General features: G+C 54.7%; 7 protein-coding genes across 7 annotated transcripts; 6 read left to right on the forward strand and 1 right to left on the reverse strand.

The window, feature by feature from the left end:
- The first annotated feature begins 915 nt into the window (after positions 1 to 915).
- BZA05DRAFT_475213 (uncharacterized protein) lies at positions 916 to 1,808 on the forward strand. Its single transcript, XM_051488173.1, has 3 exons — positions 916 to 1,134; positions 1,186 to 1,281; positions 1,352 to 1,808. The coding sequence occupies exons 1-3, from the start codon at positions 1,060 to 1,062 to the stop codon at positions 1,370 to 1,372; spliced, it is 192 nt and encodes a 63-aa protein (XP_051337977.1). The 5' UTR covers positions 916 to 1,059; the 3' UTR covers positions 1,373 to 1,808.
- Positions 1,809 to 2,308: 500 nt separating this feature from the next.
- Positions 2,309 to 3,817, forward strand: BZA05DRAFT_403080 (uncharacterized protein). Its single transcript, XM_051484164.1, has 5 exons — positions 2,309 to 2,578; positions 2,684 to 2,769; positions 2,865 to 3,160; positions 3,251 to 3,337; positions 3,391 to 3,817. The coding sequence occupies exons 1-5, from the start codon at positions 2,568 to 2,570 to the stop codon at positions 3,481 to 3,483; spliced, it is 573 nt and encodes a 190-aa protein (XP_051337978.1). The 5' UTR covers positions 2,309 to 2,567; the 3' UTR covers positions 3,484 to 3,817.
- A 4,783-nt stretch (positions 3,818 to 8,600) lies between these two features.
- Positions 8,601 to 9,152, forward strand: BZA05DRAFT_420033 (ubiquitin-conjugating enzyme/RWD-like protein; the record flags this gene model as incomplete). The annotated part of the gene is made up of 2 exons (XM_051485625.1): positions 8,601 to 8,850; positions 8,899 to 9,152. The coding sequence occupies 2 exons, from the start codon at positions 8,601 to 8,603 to the stop codon at positions 9,150 to 9,152; spliced, it is 504 nt and encodes a 167-aa protein (XP_051337979.1).
- An 813-nt stretch (positions 9,153 to 9,965) lies between these two features.
- BZA05DRAFT_89833 (uncharacterized protein) lies at positions 9,966 to 10,947 on the reverse strand. The gene has a single exon (XM_051488773.1). The coding sequence runs from the start codon at positions 10,836 to 10,838 to the stop codon at positions 10,221 to 10,223; it is 618 nt and encodes a 205-aa protein (XP_051337980.1). The 5' UTR covers positions 10,839 to 10,947; the 3' UTR covers positions 9,966 to 10,220.
- A 345-nt stretch (positions 10,948 to 11,292) lies between these two features.
- On the forward strand, positions 11,293 to 12,005 carry BZA05DRAFT_446426 (uncharacterized protein; the record flags this gene model as incomplete). Its single annotated transcript, XM_051487076.1, has 2 exons — positions 11,293 to 11,669; positions 11,753 to 12,005. The coding sequence occupies 2 exons, from the start codon at positions 11,293 to 11,295 to the stop codon at positions 12,003 to 12,005; spliced, it is 630 nt and encodes a 209-aa protein (XP_051337981.1).
- A 1,005-nt stretch (positions 12,006 to 13,010) lies between these two features.
- On the forward strand, positions 13,011 to 13,967 carry BZA05DRAFT_426306 (uncharacterized protein; the record flags this gene model as incomplete). Its single annotated transcript, XM_051486004.1, has 1 exon — positions 13,011 to 13,967. The coding sequence occupies one exon, from the start codon at positions 13,011 to 13,013 to the stop codon at positions 13,965 to 13,967; it is 957 nt and encodes a 318-aa protein (XP_051337982.1).
- BZA05DRAFT_89869 (PLC-like phosphodiesterase) lies at positions 13,823 to 15,759 on the forward strand. The gene is made up of 2 exons (XM_051488775.1): positions 13,823 to 13,855; positions 13,905 to 15,759. The coding sequence occupies exon 2, from the start codon at positions 14,199 to 14,201 to the stop codon at positions 15,507 to 15,509; it is 1,311 nt and encodes a 436-aa protein (XP_051337983.1). The 5' UTR covers positions 13,823 to 13,855; positions 13,905 to 14,198; the 3' UTR covers positions 15,510 to 15,759.
- Positions 15,760 to 15,834: the final 75 nt, after the last annotated feature.

A 15,834-nucleotide genomic window follows, 5' to 3' on the forward strand; every position in this document is an offset into this window, starting at 1 on the left:
ACTACGTAGTGTGTACCTGTGCATGATGCGGCACGCCAGGTAGATTCTCGTGCTGGCTGACGACACGCGTTGGTGATTGGTACGCTAAAGGTAGGTACGGCCGCTCCGCGCCGGAATTTTGTGAAGTCATGGGTATCACTCGTGTTTTCGGCGGAGATGGAATTGGGTGCTGGTGGTGAGTTTCAGGTTGCCCTGAGGCTCTAATGCGATGTAGATGGTGGTCTTTCTACGGTGGGCTGTGAAGAGGGCAGCTATGGAAGCGCTGGTAGTCATGAGTGTGTGACTGTGGAATCGGGTTTGTTCATGGAAACAGCAGGTTGAACGTAGAGCTTGCGTGGACTTTGTGGTGGTATGACTCGTCGGATAGATGAATGTTGCCAAATTGGTTTGTATGGCTCATAGGAATATCAAGCATCAGTTTGGAACTGCTTATAGCCCTTGGAAGACGGAAATCGACTCGGATTTGAGTCGTCGGAAAGTAACGTGGGATTTCGAGTGATATATTATGCTACTCTACTCGCGGGATACGATCGGCTACTCTCCGGTGACGTCGAAAGCTCATACCGCTCCACACCATACGGCTCACTTGTAATACACAAGTCGATGTACTTAAAGACACACTTGTAACTTTTTCGTTTGTAGTAGCGAGTGATATCTACCAGTCGGGTTTGGCGTTCTGCTTTCTCCTAACGGGTGATGATAGGGGCTTTGAGCGAAGAGTGGCTAGCAGACAGGACTACTCTAGACGTAGAAACTGAAGCAGACACCAACGTATGATCAAAACTAGAAAAATATGTACCGGTCATAACCACGACAGGATTCGAACCTGCCGAAGTGTGCCAAGACACATGCGAATCTCTCTCCTTAACCACTCGGACAGAGTGTCGCGAAAAAACCGCTCCGAAAATTATCAAACCTTATCAAGATAAACATGGTACTCGGCTAGATAGTGGAAGTTGTATCGTAACATCACTCCACGTGACTTCTCCACCCAACGCCTTCGCGTCACCTTCCCAAGGCCCCCTCGCATCCCCTCCATATCCATTCCTCGCATCCACCATGACCCCGCCGACAGCAGCACGTACCCGTCCGATCGAACCCTTTGCCAAAGCCGTCGCCGCCTGCTCTGTCGAGGTATAATCTCCCATTTCCCGCGATCATCTGGCCCCCCACTGACACGGAAAGGCGTCGGCATACGGGAAATGTATCTTTCGAGATTACAACAACGTCTCGAAGGATATGTGCTTACAGGATTTCATGAGGCTGCGCGAGTGTGTTACCGTAAGTCATGAATTGGCAGAGGGGGGGTGGGACGGCTGAAGGGACGGCTGACGTGACGGGGTGGGGACAGGGGAAGTTGAAGAAACGGTAGTGGTGGTGGTGATGGACGGCGCTTGCTCCGTGGGTTGAGGGGGGAGGGGTGAGGATGAGGGGCTATGGAAGAAACAGATAATTTTCTTTTCCCGTCTTCACTTTCCTGTGCTTCTGGGGGATGATGGAGGGGCGAGAGTGTTCGCATGAAATACTTCTCTCAATATCGGATCTTCGCCGTGCCGGTGCGAGGATGAAGGGGTATGTAGATACTCGAGGGAGACCTACTGCAGGTCCTGCCTGAGATCTCACCCGCAAATAGCTACGCTCAGCTCAGCTCGACAAGCTCACGCTCATCCGGCTTTGCGGAGAGCTATTGGCGATGTACCGAGCTGTGAAAAATGAGATATCTCCCGTGCGTGGTCACACCCTGATAGAGTAGTAAGCCGAGATGTTCGTGCGTGTTGGGCAAGATGGGCTGTGGCGCGAGATGTGGCTATGGCGCAGTTCCGGCTGCGCCTGCCAGCGATGCCGACACGCTTCGCAGAGCTCACAGGACTAGGTGGCTGCGGATATGCACCTATGCCTTTGTAAATTGCTGCTTTGCGAGGTACATACTATCTCGATGCTGAAGTAAGAATCTAGGCGCTTCTTTGGAAGTTGGGAGCAACTGTGGGTGGGTGGGTGGTGGTGGGTGGATACAGTAGGGCTGGCTTCTCGCTCGCCATAGGCCATCCCCCCGCCTCGCGCGACATCATTCACATTCCTGGAACCATACCACGCCCCCCCGTCATCATCTTAAACCCCTCCTCCACAAAACAACCCTTCCCCCTCCTACCTCACTTTCCCAATTTCTGCAGAATAGCACCCATCGAACCTCCGAAGAATCAACAGCTCTTGCCTGACAGCGTAACTCGATAAATCGCTTCCGCTTTAGTTGTACCTCGACGGCTGCCCCTCTTCACCCTCGCCCGCCTCCTTGTTCGAGTCGTCAACCACTACAACCACTACAACCACCACCAAGCAACGCAACTCGCACCACGTGCCCCCCGCATCACTCAGAGAAAGAAAGAAAGGGCGAGAGAAAGAGCCTCGTTCGAGATTCCGCCGTTTTCGCTACCGCTTGCCTCCTCCAGGAAATACCGAAGATCACCAGCCACAACCCGAGTATCTACCAACCACCAAACACCCAACCGCCAACCATCAACCACCACACCCAGCCAATACCAAGCAGAAGCTACTGCAGATAAGCGAATATGGGAAAGACGTGGGTTTTTTCCTGTCCCTGTTACTGGCTTGATTTCCTCCATTACGCCATCATATGCGACGGAGGGTGGTGATCTCGTGTGACTGACGCAATACAACTTCGCAGTCAATCCAAGCTCACCCATGAACAGCTCACGGAGCTTCAGCAGGCGACTCTGTTCGAGCGCAAGGAGCTGCAGCAGTGGTACAAGGGTTCGCTTTCCTCTTCGCGCGTTTATTTTCTTCGCGCGCGCAGCACACCGCGGTCACCGGATGGGTTGCTGATCACAGATTGGGGCGGATATCAGGCTTCCTCAAGGACTGTCCGTCGGGCTCATTGAACAAGTCGGAGTTCCAGAAGATCTACAAGCAGTTCTTCCCGTTCGGAGATCCGACCACGTTCGCCGACTATGTGTTTAACGTGTTCGATGCGGATCGCTCGGGATCGATCGACTTCAAGGAATTCATTGTCGCGCTGAGCGTCACCTCCCGTGGCACCCTCGAGGATAAGCTCAACTGGGCTTTCCAGCTCTATGATATCGACGGCGATGGCGAGATTAGTTACGACGAGATGCTGCAGATTGTCGAGGCTATCTATAAGATGGTATGCGCTGTAGGGCGATCGCTCCGAATGATCTTGCTTTAGTTGCGGGAAAGGGGGGTTGCTGACGCCCGTCGGTTGTGCTGCGTACAGGTCGGATCGATGGTCAAGCTCCCCGAGGATGAAGATACACCACAGAAGAGAGTGGCCAAGATCTTCCGGATGATGGACAAAGACGAGGTTGGTTGACTGCAGCTCCGGAGTGCTGTGAACACAAACTAACAAACTCGTAGAACGGAAGCTTGACGCTCGACGAGTTCCGCGAGGGAAGTCAGAAGGATGCGACAATAGTGTCAGCTCTCTCCCTATACGACGGCCTAGTCTAGCATCGGTATCGACTTTCTTCACCGTCTTTCCCCCGTGCTTTTGAAATACCCTTTTTGCGATGATCAGTTGGTTTTTCGGGCGGGTGTGCGCGGCACGTTTGGTGACCATACTTAGCGGCGCGGGGGAAGTAGGGAGGTTTGAAATGAGAAATGGTCATGCTGTCCGGTCCATTGGCGCCTTGTTTTAGTTCCTTGAAACCACGATATGAAATCGAATCACGGGGTGTTTTCTTTCAGGAGGCAGCTTTTTTTTTTTCTTTCTTCTTTTTCTTTTCTACACTTCTCTTTGTCTTTTCTTTTCTTTTCTTTTCTTGCTTTAGGGATATAAATGGTGTTGATACGCAAGCAAGTAAGCAAGTGGTTGGTTGGTGGCTTTCTCTGGCTTTGTCTGGCTTGTTATTTTTTTGTGGATGATATTTGAATTTGTGATATTTTTTCTTCTTTCTCTCCGTATGCCTTGTTATTTTTTACGGCTTTTTTTTAACCTTACCTTACCTTAACTTACCTCAATACCCAGCAGGCTTTTTGTGAGTTTGTTGGTTGTGGACTCAATGCCCGAATAATTTGTATTGCTCCAACAAATTACGCATGAAATGGCAATGGCCGAGTGGTTTTTGGCTACTGGTATGTAATGGTATGTAATGGTATTTAATGGTCATTCGGGCGCGCACTTGACGGAGACCGAGGCCTCATCTTCTCATGTGGAATTACATGAGTATGTGGAGTAAGCATCTACAGCGTCACGGAGATCTCGCGTTTACGGCTGCTTGTCGATATGTACAGTACGGCGGCTTTGGACGGACCGGTCCAGAAACTGTATATACAGTGCTCCAGACGGACCAAAAGCTTTGTGGCGAGGAGACTCTGGGCGCCGACGATCCTGCGTTTATCCACCACATCTAGAAACCATCTTTGCTGCACGTAAGTGTGAAGTATGCAGGCACTTTCCTCGAGAACTCTCCGACATCCGCCTACGGTATTCCCATGGGCCATCCGAACCGGTGTCTGGAGACTGACACTGAGATGGCTCGGAAGACGGGATCAATCATCGGGCCTGGGTAACTAGGTGGTTGACCGCGGCTGTGGAATACCTCTCCGGATGGCGCGCGAGGGAGACTACCGTACCGTATGGAGACTACGGATGCGTCCGTCGTTGACGGGGGGAGGCTTGTGGGTTGGGTTGTGAGGATAGAGGATTCGAGGATGTACATACACAATGATACACATGCTGTTTGGGCACCCTCATCCTCCTTGTGCGAGCTGCTCCGACAGTCCAGCGATGAGCTGCCGAAAGCGCGAGAGATTCCTATGGCCCTATGGAAGGCTGAAGCACGGTAGGGACTAACTACCCACAAGTGCCACCACCACCAACGAACGCCCCGGTAGCATACGGCGAAACTTGCTGGTTGGGATGGTTCATCGACTTTAGTTTCGACCCTACGCCGGTCTACAACGATACGAAATAAATCCAAGTACGTGTAACCAGGCTTCGGGATATTGATTTGATGTAGGTATTGCAATCCAAATTCTACAGTCCGTTCCACACGACTTTCCCGATTGTTGGCCCGGGTGGATGAGTTTTGTCAAAGATACTGAGATACCTACCTGGTAGATAGGAGGATTGGTAGGATGGCGTAGCTATTTTGTTGCTTGCTTCTTCTTCTTCTACTCCGGGCCGGTGCCCTTCTATAGGGTATATATACAGAATATGTCTGCCGTTGGGAGACAGACCCGCCGGCGAGACTAGACAGACAACAGAAAAAATCTCCGGAGTCCGGATACATTTCGCATGAATGACCGAGTCCTTGACTCCTTCAGAAAAGTGCTCGTTGAAACTTCACCATCACCTTACAGCGGACACCAGGAGAGATACTTCATGTGCTCCGGAGCCCGGACGCCGTAATCTGACAAGTCTCAAGTTACTGCTGGCACAAGCTGATCGGTTTGTGACCAGCCACATTCAGTAGCCAAAGAGCTTCTATCTACGATCCCACATACCGGTACTACATACGATCCCCCCGAATGCCGGAATGTCTGCATACGCTCGTCGCCTCCACCACTGCACAACCAAAGTATTAAAAACCAAAGCGTGGTGGAAGGATGCAATTTTTTGATATACGTCCATTGATCTTCGAGAGTTCCGGATACCCAGTCGGGTTGCTGCTGGTCCAGTATCTATCCGCCGCGTGGTTAATCCGCCGTAACTATTCGCGGGTACGTGATCCCGTTTGTCAATCTTCTGTGCGTGCAGCCTGCATTACGTCCGCACTCCCTCCTCACAAAATTCCCTGATTGCTGTACCTAGGTTCATTAGTATCCGCCGCGTCGTCCAGTTGGTCCCCAGGTTCCCACTGCAAACGTCCCCATGTTTACATCGGCCCACGTTGTCACAGTCATGGTATTAAAAACCAAAATGTGACGTATGGACGATTGTTGGTGGGATTCTTTTCGATCTGCGATCCGCGCCGGTAGTGGGGTAGTGGCGGCCTGGTGCTGGGTGGATGGGTCCTTTCTTTGTACATAGGAAGAAGAGTACCTAGTGGTGTTGGTGTTGGTGATGGTAGTGAGGAAGAGGAAGAGGAAGAGGAAGAGAAGGAAGAAAGGTAAGTAGGTTATGGGCGGTGGAAGAAGGAGCCCTAGGGTTATGCCTCAAAGGTCGAGAAAAACGCTCACTAGCTAGCAGAACGACCCATCAAAAGGCAAGACCCACTTTCCAACTTCTAAGGCATCTGGCGGCGATACCTATAAAAAGCCCCTCCCCCCCCTCCCCTCCCATCTTCTCTCTTCAAGCACAGGCATGAGCATAGCACAACAGCAGTGGCAAGAGTAAAGAGCAAGCACATAGCAGTGGCAAGAGCACAGCGGATTGACATAACGCCCCTTACGCGGTCAAGATTTTTTTCCTTCGGGTTTCCTCTATAAAACATCGCTTTCCTGGCTGCAATGCGAGGAGGCGAGGTTTTTTGGTCCATTACTAGGTAGGCTCCATGCGAAGAAAGCACACCAGGTTTGGTGGCATGAGGTCGAGATAGGAATCAGCATCGCTCAATCCTGAGTCCTCTGTTTCCGACTGCGTACCTAGGTTGACCGGTGGATTGGGAGCTGGTTGGTTGCCGAATCATTGCCAGTGCTTGACCGTCATGGGGCACGAGCGAGTGATACCGCGTGCGTGGGTGTGCACAACCGAGAGCTGGAGGGATCCAGTTACCAGTGCTATATACATGCAAAAGCCTTCACTACCAGTCATTCACTCCCACTGGGGGCTCTGCTCGGTAGAAGAGCGACGGAGTCTTGGAATCGAACCGGTTTCTGGCCGGCCGTCGGTTTCGTGGGATTTTGGTCTTGGAGTTCGGTATATTTACATTTTATTTTATTTTCTTTTCTGATGGTATGAAAAGGGGGAATTAGGTAGTCCTGATGGCAATGCCAAATGATTAGGGAGGGTACTGGCGAATATTATACTCCAGGTCGTCCCAAGTGTTCCAGTGTCCATATAGAGGCCTTTACCTAGGTAGTTGGCATTCGAGGTATGAAGCAATCCTATCAGCCACAACTAGTCAATTTAGGATCCAGGGAGGTACATTATCATGGGCAACACTGAGTTCCCCTGATGCCTGTACGGACAATAGTACATAGGGTATTGCAGTGCCGCCGGAGTCTGCTACCTACCTACAGCCCCATTCAAAAGTTCATCGTCCGTTTGAGAACCTCCTCTAGGCTCCAGCATGCTGTCTCGCTCGCTCGTTCTTATTTGCGATTGGCTGGTTAAGATATGTAGTTATACCCCAAGATCCTCCTATCCTTATCGGCCGGCCTCCGGTAGAGAAGTTTGTTTACGACGTACGTAGACCCTAGTCAAAGGCGTATTAGAGTAGAGTAGCGCGCGGTCGGTCCCGTACCGGCCGGCGGCAGCAGCTCCAGAGCCCAGAAAGATCAGGGCATGTCGGGTGTGGTGTCTGGAGACTAACCACAGTACTCTATATAATACCCAGATGATTTCATGGCTGGGTATTCAGACAGGCTGGATGGCATTAGCAGGGTGGCTGTCTGAATACCCATGAAACGATTTAGTAGGTACATATTAAAGTAGAGTAGCAGGGCCCGGTATGAGCTGCAGGTAGCGTGTCTTGTCAAAATTAAGCGGAAGAGCGAGTTTCAACTTGCCGTTGAGGGAAAATCTCGAATCTTGACCATGTACCTCCATGGCGCGAGTCGCAAGACGAGTCATCGCGGCAAATCCGTCTATCATAGCATGGGGTGGATCCGACGTAACTAAGCTTTGGCACGTGGATAGCACGTGAGCGGCCGATAGCTAATAGGCCTGGAGCAGGGTTGATTGGGAGTTAGAACTTGGAAGCCGTGGCGGTGGTTGATGGTGAGGGGTTTCAAAGACTCAATGGTGAGTTGGAGTTTGGATGTAGTTAGAGTCGGGGGGTGGACAATGGACGTACCTAGAGTTGGGTATCTTCATTGTCACTTACTCGGTTGGTTTGACACGCCACAACTATTCTAGGCCTAGTGAGGGCTTGCACGCCTCGTGTGTCTGCAGGATGTGGAATTGATGCTACGGATCTTGAGCTTGGTCATCGACGATTCCAGGACTCCCGATCCGATCCCGTGTTTTGGGAACTCGCGAGTAGGTACGTTACTTGAGGTTTTGGCGAGGAGCGAAAATAGATCTGGAAACCTTGGGGACAACTACCCTCGTTAACTCTATTCAGGTGTGCGTTCGTTGCTGGAACTTAAGGCCATGATCTGGCAGTGTTAATGGTGGAAAGGCGGCGGGTTCTTTCCAAGCTCCAACAAAGACTCTCGCCATACAAGGTAGAATAGGTAGGCTAGGGTAATCCGAGGGTTTTCTTTGACAATGCTTTGATCCGGCCGTTTGGAGGCTGGAGCAGTAGAGCTTGGAATCTGTCGAACCCAATTCTGGGAAGTTCGGCAACTGCCGCCATCACGTGCTTCCCCCACAACTAGCGCAGTTTGTATGACGCCCCTCACCTACTATCCCCAGCAGCTCTGATCTCTCTTACCTCCCCTCCAAACCACGCACTCCACAACCTTCCGCAGCAGCTCTCACCACGCACGATAACCGCAATAAACCAACCGCAACCAACATGGCGACCCGCCCCTCCGCCGCCCTGCTGCAGCGCCAGCTGAAACTGATGCAGAACGATAAAGACCTCAGCAACATTTCGTGCGGGCTGGTGCACGACAACATCTACGAGTGGGACGTGATGCTCATGATCTCCGACGACTGCAAATTCTACGGCGGCGGGTTCTTCCGCGCCAGGCTGTCGTTTCCCACTGACTACCCGCACGCACCCCCCAAGATGCGCTTCGAGAGCGATATTTGGCACCCTAATAGTACGCCCCCCAACGAATATGAAGTGGGTGAGGACTGACAGCGAGCAGTCTACCCCGACGGAAACGTATGCATCTCGATCCTGCACCCGCCGAAGGACGACGAGTACGGCTATGAGAGCGCCTCTGAGAGGTGGCTACCCGTGCACACGCCGGAGACGATCCTCATCTCGGTCATCAGCATGCTGAGCAGCCCGAACGACGAGAGCCCGGCCAACATTGAGGCGGCTAAGCAGTGGCGCGACGATCCCGCCGCGTTCAAGAAGAGGGTTCGCAAGTGTGTTAGGGATAGCTTGGAGGCTTGAGGGCTTGGGGGCGCGAAAGGGGTTTGGCGTTATCGGTGATGGGCGGGGGTGAGAGAGTGAGAGAGCTCCCTTGCTTATGCTTCCATGAGCCCTCTCTACTGGCCGGTATTGGTCGGGATTGGTGCTTTCCCTTTGAATGGAATACTTCTATTTGTTCTTCTGCTTCCTGCTAAAAGTTTCTGGTTATTAGTTTGGGAGGGGGGTGACTTTCCGCTGACGGAAATATCTGGTGCGAAATGGCTGTACTGGGTAGTATATGAAGGTCTTCCTTGCGAAGCACGTACGCAATACGATACGATACATTGCATCTGTTTTCTGTTACAGATACGATGCGATACACGGGGATGTATTTTCTGTCCGAATAAATACATACGCACAGTCCTTATTACAGCCTTCTTCCCCATCATGTTCTGCAGGAATGCAGCCTCATAGGATGTTCTCTGTCCACCCCACCACCGACGGACGACGCATATGCATACCAACCAGATGTCCGCCTTGTCTTCCATCGTCAGCTCAAGCCTCAAGTCTCAAGCTTCTCCCATTCCCGTGTTCGTCTTGACTGTGATTGTGATCGTGATTTCCGTGCGGCAACCTGCCTACCTGCCTACCTAGCCGCCCCACAGGCTGCAGTCCATACCCATCGTCTATCGTGCCTCCCTTCCTGCCGTCGCTGTGAACTTCTTTGTAACTTCGTTTGAGCCGGTAACTATGACTGGACTCTTTGTCTTCGCCGCCGGGCATGTGTGCACAGTCCAGTCCACGTCGCCCATTCCATCCACGCCCTATGGTGGTTGTGATTCATCGTGTCAGGCACCGACTATAGTGGCCAATCCGCATCTTCCTATCTATGGCTGTGATTCATCGTGGCAGACGCCAACTACCCGGGTACGTAGCCAATCCGCATCTTCCTCTTTCTCTCTTTCTCTCTCTTGCCATTCCACCTAGAGCACGAGCGCGGCCATCCATCCCGTGCCTCTACTTACCTAGCTGAAGTCGACACCGGAGGCTGAATGGTGCTCGCACCAGTGACCGCACCGCGGGCCCACAGGCCCGCCGGGGTCTTGGATCTTAGATTCTCGGCAGAGGCACAAATCCATCCAATGCGATCCACGGACCGGCCAAAAAACTCAATCGCCTCCGCCTAAGGCTGCATTCTCCGCGCCTCACGGAGTATGGGTAGTGCGTCGATGAGTCGATGAGTCTTCCATTCCCTCCCTCGCACAGAAACAGATCCAATGGCTGTTGGTAGGTTGGTGGGTTGTGGTTGGTAGGTTGGTAGGGTGATTGGTAGCCGCATGCGCAGCCCAGCCCGCCAGAGACTGGTGGTGCTTTATGTAGGCAAGCGAGGAGAAGAGAGAAGCTTCCAATCATTCGGCTCGGTACCGGGGTTGCTAGCTGGCTGGGTTCTGGAGCATTGCCGCCTAGTTGTTCACAGCCCCGCCGCCCCGCCGCCCCGCCGCGCCGTGTTGGAACTCGGGTTGGGTTAAGTTGAGGTTCGATTCTCGAGTGAGTGAGGAGTGTCGAGGGGAGGAGGGGCAAAGACTTCCTTCCTTCCATTCTTCCATTCTTCCAGCACAAGAGTTCGGGATGGATCTCAATCCATTCATCAACCCATTCACCGTCATGATTGGTCAGGCAAGCCCAGAGAAGAAACCCCACCCCCTCCCGAGTCCCATCCCATCCCATGGAACAAAAGCTCGCATTAATAACCGTCTAGAGTAGAGTAGAATTATACCCAGTGGAGTGAGTGACTGCAGCTCCGCCTCAGCAAGCAAGCAATGAGCATGCCAGTTCCCTCCATCCCACCCACGAGCGGCTGACACGAGTGGTTAACTATGCCTGCACACTGCAGACACGACACGACACGGCTCCTCTAACAGTCCAACTAGCGGAGAGGACTTGCAGATGATTTGCGGAGCGCGCACGCAGGTATCTTGTAAGGCGCTCTCGATCCACCAATCTGTAGAGTACCCAAGTACGCAAGTAGAGCACACCCAAAAATCATCCCATTTATCTGGGCTTCCTCCCGCACGGCACGGCACCGACCGCACCGTAGAAACCTCCCCCATATCCCACCTTCCCCCCACGCCTCCCCCACTCCCAATAGATACCCAGATACCTACCTACCCAGGTATTCACCATGCCGCCGTCTTCCTACACATCCTCGTACCACTCGCCTCCGCAACGACTCTCGCAGCACCGGCGGCACCGGAGCTCGACCGTGTCCTCATCCGAGAGCGCCTACTACTCTCCTCCGCAGAGCTACTACTCGCCGCCGCAGCCCAGCTACCACTCCTCGCACTCGCACTCGCACTCCTCGCCCCACCACTCCTCCCCTCACCACCACCAGCACCAGCAGCAGCAGTATGCACCCGCACCCCCCGCCGAGCGCTTACCCAACTGCTCCGTCTGCGACTCGCCCGCAAAGCACGCGTGCGCCTGCGAGCTCAGCTCCCTGATCGTTGCGGTCGAGGAGGCGGAGGCGAAGGTGCTGTCGGGGGTGTGGGACGATATCCGGTATTTCCCCCTCCCCTCTGCCCCCCTCTGTCCCCCCATCCCCCTCTGTCCCCTCAATCAATACTGACGCAATGTGTAACTAGACGATACGTCACGACGCGCGCACAATCGCAGATCCATGCGGACTTTGCGGCGGTGACGGCGCAGCGACGCGCTATGGCGAGGACGGTGGTGCAGAGGGATGTAGACGAGGACTGGAGGAGGTGTGTGCAGAGGTATCCCGAGATACTGGAGGCACAGTATAGGCGTGTGGAGGAGGCGGTTAGGAGTGGGAGGGGGGTGGCGGAGATACTGGGAGGTGGAGGTGGGGGGAGGATGAGGGTTGTTTATGAATGAGGGATGGGATGGAGTGGGATGGTCGGCGGAACAAATTGGGCGAGGAGGGGGAAACATCGACAGACGACAGACGACAGACGACGGAATGATCTATGGCGTATGGGTTTCTTTACTGTATGATCTAATGACTATGGTATAGTTTCGATAGAAGAAGGATGCATTGTGTCAAGTATTCACTCGTACCTTTTGCGTCATGTAACAATGGGGGAATTGTTATTAGTTAGGCCATTATGTAGCACAAAATGGACCGTCCGGACTCCGCAGGCGAGTCCGTTTCATAGTACCACACCCTCCCTCTTGCTGTGATTCCTCTACTCATTCTGTGCACGTCAATCGTAATTCTTACGTGGAGGCCGGAACCGAAGGAGATAAGAAGTCATCGATTGTAGCACAAGGCGGCGCGAGGCAGACCTGTACTCGCCGTAAGTAGCATAGCAATCCCACTAGGCACCTCCCGCCCACTAAATACGGTATTTAGCGAACTAAGCGCGTCCTGCCGCCGTCGTCTGTAGTTACCATGTATGTGGATATAAACCTCGAGCTCCCTAGTTAATCAACCACCTCCCGTCACCAATGGTCCACCCCCAGCCAGCCATGGCCAATCCATCCCCCCTCGCTCACGCCGCACTCACAGGCGCCAGCATGGTCCACACATCCCTCCAGCCATCCCCCACCCCCCACCAGCTATCTTCCACCCCCCTCCAGCCCTCCTCCACCTCCCACCACCCCATCCAGCACCTCCTCTCGACCCTCGCCCAATCCTGCATCTCCGCATCCTTCTCCTCCGCCGCCGCCTCCTCCCCTTTGCTACAAAAGCGCTGCGACGACCTCCTGCGCCTAGCGCGGACAAAGCTGCACGCGTACCCGTTCTCGGCTGTGCCCGAGTACTGGCGGCAGCTGTTCACCGATGCGAGCATTGTCAAGGCTGCTATGATGATTCTGCGCAGCTGCGGGGAGGGCGGGGATGGGGCGCTGGGGGCGCTGGACGCGGTGGAAGTGCTTGACATGGCGCTGATCATGGCGGGTGCGCCGGGGGAGGGGAGGAGGGAGGTTGCGGAGGGGATGTTGCTCGCGCTGGAGGGGGCGGTGGGGGAGCAGCGTGGGGATGGGGGCGGGGGCGCGGATGCGGGGGCGGCGGAGGTGGTGTGGGATCGCGTCGTGGACGCAGCGCACGTTGCGCACCCGATACGGCAGTGCGGCGAGCTTTCGCTGGACGAGTTCCAGGAGCACATGGACGTCCTCAACACGCCGGTGATCATTTGCGGGGCGCTTTCGCAGTGGCCGGCGCTGGGTGCGCGGCCGTGGAGCTCGCCAGCGTACCTGCTGTCGCTGACGCACGGGGGGCGGCGCCTAGTCCCCGTCGAGGTGGGGCGCGCATATACCGACGCCGGGTGGGGACAGAAGATCGTGCCGTTCCGCGAGTTCCTGGAGACGTACATGACCGAGGGCGCAACGGAGATCGGGTACCTCGCGCAGCACACGCTGTTTAACCAGATCCCGAGGCTGCGGAATGATATCGTTATCCCCGATTACTGCTATGCGGACCCAGGGGACCCCCCCGGGAATGTTAAGGCTACGGAGATGTTGGGTGAGCCTGTGATTAATGCTTGGCTCGGCCCCAGGGGAACGGTCAGTCCCTTGCATACCGACCCGTACGCGAACGTCCTCGCGCAGGTCGTTGGCAGCAAGTATGTCAGGCTGTATCCGCCAGAGGAGACGCCGAGGGTGTTTCCGCGTGGCGTCGAGGAGGGAGGCGTGGATATGGGTAATACGAGTCGTGCTGAGGTCGAGGAGGAGGGAGGCGGAAGTGAGTTGACGGAAGAGGAGAGCGAGGTGTTCAAACAAGCCAGGTACGTGGACTGCGTTTTCAGGGAGGGCGAGCTGCTGTTTGTTCCCGCTGGCTGGTGGCATTATGTCCGGAGCTTGGAGACAAGCTTTAGTGTTAGCTTCTGGTGGAATTAGAGGATATCCATCCACAGAGTTAAGCTCTGGTCTGGCCGTGCTTGGACGACAAAAGCCGTACATTTTGGCTTCCGGTACACTCTTAAAAATCTGGCCGGAGCGTCTATATAATCTGGCCTACCAATTTTTTTCGCGGGGGATATCGAAACCGAAATCGAACCTTTGGAGACAGGTAGCAATATTAGACAATCATCAACATAACATCACTACTAGAAAATACACCAAATCACCATGCAAATACGTCTCCTCCTCCTCCTCCTCCTCCCGTTCACCACCGCCCCTTCCATAGCATCCCTCCAGCCCTTCCACCATACAAACAGCACAAAGCCCGCAGTCCCCGCCATCGACCTCTCGCGCTGGCAGTCACTGCTACCAGACAACACCCCACTCTCGCACCTCTCCATCCCCGGGACCCACGACACGATGTCATACCCAAAACCACCCCGCCACTCTCTACCATTCACATCACAAACCCAAACCCTCCCCCTCTCCACCCAGCTTCTCTCCGGGATCCGGTACCTGGACCTGCGCCTGCAGCACCACAAAGACCGCTTCGTGCTGCACCACGGGGCGGTATACTTGCACTTCGACCTGCCGAGCGTGCTGCACATAATCGAGGAGTTCTTCTCGGGCCCCGGCGCAAAGGAGACCCTCATCGTCCGCGCCGCCTGCAATAACTGCCACTACTGCCTTCAGAGCCGCTTCCGCAATACCCGCAGCTTCCTGGACACGGCGATGGCGTACGCCTACGGCGACGTGAGCACGGCGGAGTGGTTCCAAAGGCGGGTGTACTTCCCCCCACCTAGCCGCAGCGGCAGCGGCGAGGGGGAGGAGGGGGAGGGGACAGAGCTGTGGGTGCCGACGCTCGGCGAGACGCGGGGGAAAGTCGTGTTCGTACAGGATTTCCCTAACGGCGAGGAGCCGTGGGGCGCCATCAACTGGCACGACCGGGAGCAAGTGCAGATCCAGGACCTGTGGGACCTCAAGTTCCGCAGCTTCCTCAGCAAGAAGGTCGCCGCCATCAAGAAGTTCTTCTTGGAGACCGTGTGGCCACTGCATGATCCACCCCCGCCGCCGCCGCCGCCGCCGCCGGAAGACGGGGTTACCCGCGTCATCGTCCGCGTCCACGTCCAGCCCCCGGAGCCCGCAAAACCCACAAAACCCAAAAAGCCGCCAAAGCACAAGCACCAGCACCCGCCGCCCCCGCCCCCTTTGCCCCCGCCGCTCCAGCCGCAGCCGCAGCCCCCGCCGCCGCTAACGATCAACCACCTCTCGGGCTCGGGGCTGCTGTGCTGCACGCCGGCGCAGACGAGCCGGTATGTGTACAAGACGCTGTACGAGTGGTTACGTCACGGCTGGGACGGGGGCGGCGGAAGGCCGTTGGGAATCGTCGCTGCGGACTATGTCACCACTAATGTGGCGCGGGTCATTGTTGAGAAGAATTTTTTGAAGGGGGGCGCTGGAGAGGGTGTGGATGTGGATTTTAGATGGGGGTTCTGGGAGGACGGGTGGAGGCAGATGGTGGAGGGGAGGGCTTGTTAGGAATGGGGTGTGTTTGGGCGAGGGAGGGAGGGAGCGGCGATCTGTGGAGTATGTATGATGTATCAGGGAAGAAGTATGTGAGTGGAATAGGTAAATGAGGAGGCATGGTTGACTACCATTCCGTTGCGTACTCAGAATGGCTACTCTCTATTGAATCTTGACGTTATCCATTGCCACAAGTCCTCAAAGCATCCTCTCCATTCCATCGTGGCATGGTACACATCTCGAGTGTCCTAACTATCCCAATGCCAGCCAAAACCATCCATCCATCCATCCATCCATCCATCCATCATTAAAGTCTCTCTCCATCCCCTCCCCTCTCCCC

This window comes from Tricharina praecox (genome assembly GCF_024521635.1).
Source record: "Tricharina praecox strain CBS 144465 chromosome Unknown BZA05scaffold_18, whole genome shotgun sequence".
Lineage (NCBI taxonomy): Eukaryota > Fungi > Ascomycota > Pezizomycetes > Pezizales > Pyronemataceae > Tricharina > Tricharina praecox.

Excerpts from the sequence above, each read along its gene's own strand:
- BZA05DRAFT_475213 (XM_051488173.1), top strand. The coding sequence starts at position 1,060 with ATGACCCCGCCGACAGCAGCACGTACCCGTCCGATCGAACCCTTTGCC. Across the intron at positions 1,135-1,185 it reads TCGCCGCCTGCTCTGTCGAG|GCGTCGGCATACGGGAAATG; the intron begins GTATAATCTCCC and ends TGACACGGAAAG. Across the intron at positions 1,282-1,351 it reads GGCTGCGCGAGTGTGTTACC|GGGAAGTTGAAGAAACGGTA; the intron begins GTAAGTCATGAA and ends GGGTGGGGACAG.
- BZA05DRAFT_403080 (XM_051484164.1), top strand. Across the intron at positions 3,161-3,250 it reads TCGAGGCTATCTATAAGATG|GTCGGATCGATGGTCAAGCT; the intron begins GTATGCGCTGTA and ends TGCTGCGTACAG. Across the intron at positions 3,338-3,390 it reads GGATGATGGACAAAGACGAG|AACGGAAGCTTGACGCTCGA; the intron begins GTTGGTTGACTG and ends ACAAACTCGTAG.
- BZA05DRAFT_89833 (XM_051488773.1), bottom strand. The coding sequence starts at position 10,838 with ATGGGATGGGATGGGACTCGGGAGGGGGTGGGGTTTCTTCTCTGGGCT.
- BZA05DRAFT_89869 (XM_051488775.1), top strand. The coding sequence starts at position 14,199 with ATGCAAATACGTCTCCTCCTCCTCCTCCTCCTCCCGTTCACCACCGCC.